Source organism: Papaver somniferum, chromosome 8 (genome assembly GCF_003573695.1).
Source record: "Papaver somniferum cultivar HN1 chromosome 8, ASM357369v1, whole genome shotgun sequence".
NCBI classification, from domain to species: Eukaryota; Viridiplantae; Streptophyta; class Magnoliopsida; order Ranunculales; family Papaveraceae; genus Papaver; species Papaver somniferum.
In genome coordinates, this window is record NC_039365.1 from 63962630 (window position 1) to 63966354 (window position 3725).

The following is a 3725-nucleotide window of genomic DNA, read 5'->3' on the forward strand; positions in this document are numbered from 1 at the left end:
TACTAGAAAATAGAGATAGAACCATGCCAATTATTTTTTTGTTTTGTGTGTCAACAACCATTGTTGATCCATTTCAGTTGGATAAACAACCATTGTTGATCCATTTGACTTGGATAAACAACCATTGTTGATCCATTTCAGTTGGATAAACAGTCATTGTTGATCCACAAAAAAAGGATAAACAAGTGCAGTTGATACAATTTATACAAGTATGTTTCCTGCAAAATTTGATCCAAGAAACACATCCATTGTTGATCCATTTCACTTGGATAAACATCCATTGTTGATCCATTTCAGTTGGATAAACAATCATTCTTGATCCATTTCACTTGGATAAACAATCATTGTTGATCCATTTCAGTTGGATAAACAGCCATTGTTGATCCACAAAAAAAGGATAATCAAGTGCAGTTGATACAATTTATACAAGTATGTTTCCTGTAAAAATCAATAAAACTGGAACCTGCATACTGACATATACACAAGAAACACAAGAATAAAATTCATAACAATAAATAAGAATCTATGTCATCAAAAAAATTAACAAGTCCAAACCAAAAAAGCATTTTAAAAAAGAAAAGGAAACAACCAACTAGTCAGAAACTTAAAACAAGTTGTTCAGAATATGAAAATACCAAAAAAACTTCAGAACAACATCCTCTTTAAGAACTTAATAATCCTGAAATGAGACTCCTTGCGAAACGTTGGTGCACGAGGAGCCAAAGGAGCTCTGCGACATGTTCCCCGGTTGTGAAAGGTGAGCATCCCACATTGGCCACACTTCCTCTTCTTGCGCATCGTTTCACGACTACCCCGATACCTAGCACCTTTAGGCCTTCCATCTTGTTCTCGACCACCATTGGGAGGCAAAACATAACCCTTTCCATTAATTCCAGGTGGCTTCTCAGAGTCCGGAATAGGATATATAGGTCGAGAGTACAACTTTCTATAGTAGTCAGAAGTATAGTAAGGGCTGATGTACTTGTACGGTTCATTATTTCCAATCTGCAACATTGCCTTCATTTCATGAGTACAAGGGAAGCTATGTTTTTGCCACCATTTGCAGCTGCAAGTTCTAGAATCCAAGTTGACGGTATGCTTTCCTTTTGGAGAAATGATCTCAAATACTTTCTCACTTGATCTACGAAACTTGTATGAACGACAGTTGTTTATCCTCTTGTTAAACCTCGCTTGCATACGAGGAGTAAGCACTGTAGTCCACTTGTTAGACTCCAATAACCTCTTGTAATTCTGCTCCATTACCTTAGCACGAACAGAATCGACTAGCTCAAGTGCTGGAAGCGGCTTATCACGCTTAATAACATAATTAAAACTCTCAGCAATATTAGATGTGTTCTCACCCCACCTCTCTCCTGGAAATGCATGAGAAACCCATTTCTCTAATGGAATCTTCATCGTCCAAGCAACCACTGAATCCAACTTTAGATTACTCATACTCTTCGCAGCAGCAATTTTTTTTTCCTTTGTTAATGCAGTGTAGCACTGTTCGAATAACTTGACTGCAGTTTGTTTGCTCTTGCCCTTTGGAATAGGAATATTTCCTTTCATATGGTACAGACAGATGGTAAGCATTTGGGAAGACTTCAGGCACATGCTTCAAAGGGCCGATTCCACGATCTGATATGATGGTCAGTGGACGATCTTCACGAATAATACTTTTCAAATTGGTTAAGAACCATTGCTAACTCTCACAATTTTCACAAGGAACAAGTCCAAATGCAACTGGATCTCTACAAAAAACAAAAAAGAAAATAAGTGGCATAAAATTGAAATTGATAGATTTCAGTTGGATCAACATTAGAAGTTTATCCATTTAAGTTGGATCAACAGTGGATGTTTATCCATGATGATGGATCAACAGTAAGTGACATAAAACTGAAATTGATACATTTCAGTTGGATCAACAGTAGAAGTTTATCCATTTCAGTTGGATCAACAATGGATGTTTATCCATGCCGATGGATCAAACAAACAAGTTGGTTACTAAAACTACTAAATGAAAAAGAGTAAAAAGTTAAAAGTCATACCTTGGTTACCAGTTTAGACGCATGCAACCATAAGACCACCTTTGAACTTCCCAGTGAGAAAGGTACAATCAATAAATAGCATTGGACGACAGTAATTGTTGAAACCGGTTATGGAAGCTTCAAAATCAACGAAAAATCTTTTGAACTGACGCGTAACAATATCATACTCAAAATTGACGACACTTCCAGGATTGTAATGTTGAATAACATCTTTATACCAAACAAAGTCTGAATAAGATTTGATGTCGTCACCCCAAAGAAATTTCTTGGTGAATTTTAAACCATGGTATGCCTGACTATAGGTGATGTCAACTCCATATTCATCTCGGAATAAATCTATAACATCAGCAGCAGTCTTCTTCTTCTTCGATGCTCGTAAATCATCTGCCAAGATATCCTTCATAAACGATTTTCTCATCCTAAATTTTGAAGGATCGGATGAAGCTAGACTACATGAATGCTCTGAAAATATCTATTGTATTGGAATACACCATTTGATTTGGCAAGGAGAGAGGCGTGAAACCTCCAGCGACAATTTTCCTCTTCCTTGAACTTGCACTCCATAGTGTATCGTTCAAAGTCACTCTTAACTAATTTGTATTTGCGACCACTATTTATTTCATACTTTGTAACAATATCCTTAACTTCTTTAATACCACCTTCAAATAACTGCCCTACTCCAGTTAAGATGTTGACCCAGGCATCAGACTTCTTCGGTACCTTTTTGATAAAACACGCATCATCAGTGATATCTTCCACAACAACTACCTCATCACTTGAAATGCAACTTGATGATGACGAAGAAGCAGGAGAAGGAGCAGATGATGAAGGAATAGAATCAACACAGGTAATTAACTTTATTTTAAACTTCAACAAGTCAATCCCTTGTGAGCTGCAGTAGTGAATGAAAAACCTCAAGTCTAAATCGTTATTGATGGCATTTGAAATACCATCTACAGTGTAACCAAAAAGTATAAGTTCTTCAGGAACATAAGGCCACTTTTGTTTCATCACACTTATCATATCCTTGATAGTAGTTGAAAATGAAACAGGATGAGAGACGGTCTGATTGCAAAATTTGAACTCTGCAACAACCATCTTTGGCCTGCAACAACCATAACATATAGCGGTGTTCAGAATAAATCTGTGTAAACAATCACAATTGATCCAGTAAAATGGATCAACAGTAGAAGTTTATCCAATAGCAGTTGATCCAAATAAAAATAAGATAAACAACAAAAGTTTATCCATTTCAGTGATGTTTTTGAGTAAACAATCACAGTTTATCAAATAAAATGGATCAACAGTAGAAGTTTATCCAATTTAGAGGATAAACAACAGCAGTTTATCCAAATAAAAATAGGATAAACAATCACAGTTGATCCAATAAATCTGTGTAAAATATCACAGTTCATCCAATAAGAGGTAGTAAAAGCATGAATTTCAATGCAAACCAAAATGAAAAGCAGCCAAAACTACCCTAAGCTACATATTTGTATAACGTTGCGCCTCACTCGGGGGCTACGCCCCCTCGTGAAAGTTAAATTCAATGAAGAAGGTAAAATAAAAGCTACATTATCAACAAATTGAATGCATAATGATTATCTGCAAATCTACAAAAGAAATAACAACAAAAAAAGTGGAAATAAGAACATTTTGTGTTCAAAAATTTGGATC

General features: G+C 35.9%; 1 protein-coding gene across 1 annotated transcript; it reads right to left on the bottom strand.

Annotated features, from left to right (window-relative positions):
* Positions 1 to 645: 645 nt before the first annotated feature.
* Positions 646 to 1569, bottom strand: LOC113305625. The gene has a single exon (XM_026554640.1). The coding sequence runs from the start codon at positions 1567 to 1569 to the stop codon at positions 646 to 648; it is 924 nt and encodes a 307-aa protein (XP_026410425.1).
* Positions 1570 to 3725: the final 2156 nt, after the last annotated feature.

Coding starts and splice junctions, on each gene's coding strand:
- LOC113305625 (XM_026554640.1), bottom strand. CDS start 1,569: ATGAAAGGAAATATTCCTATTCCAAAGGGCAAGAGCAAACAAACTGCA.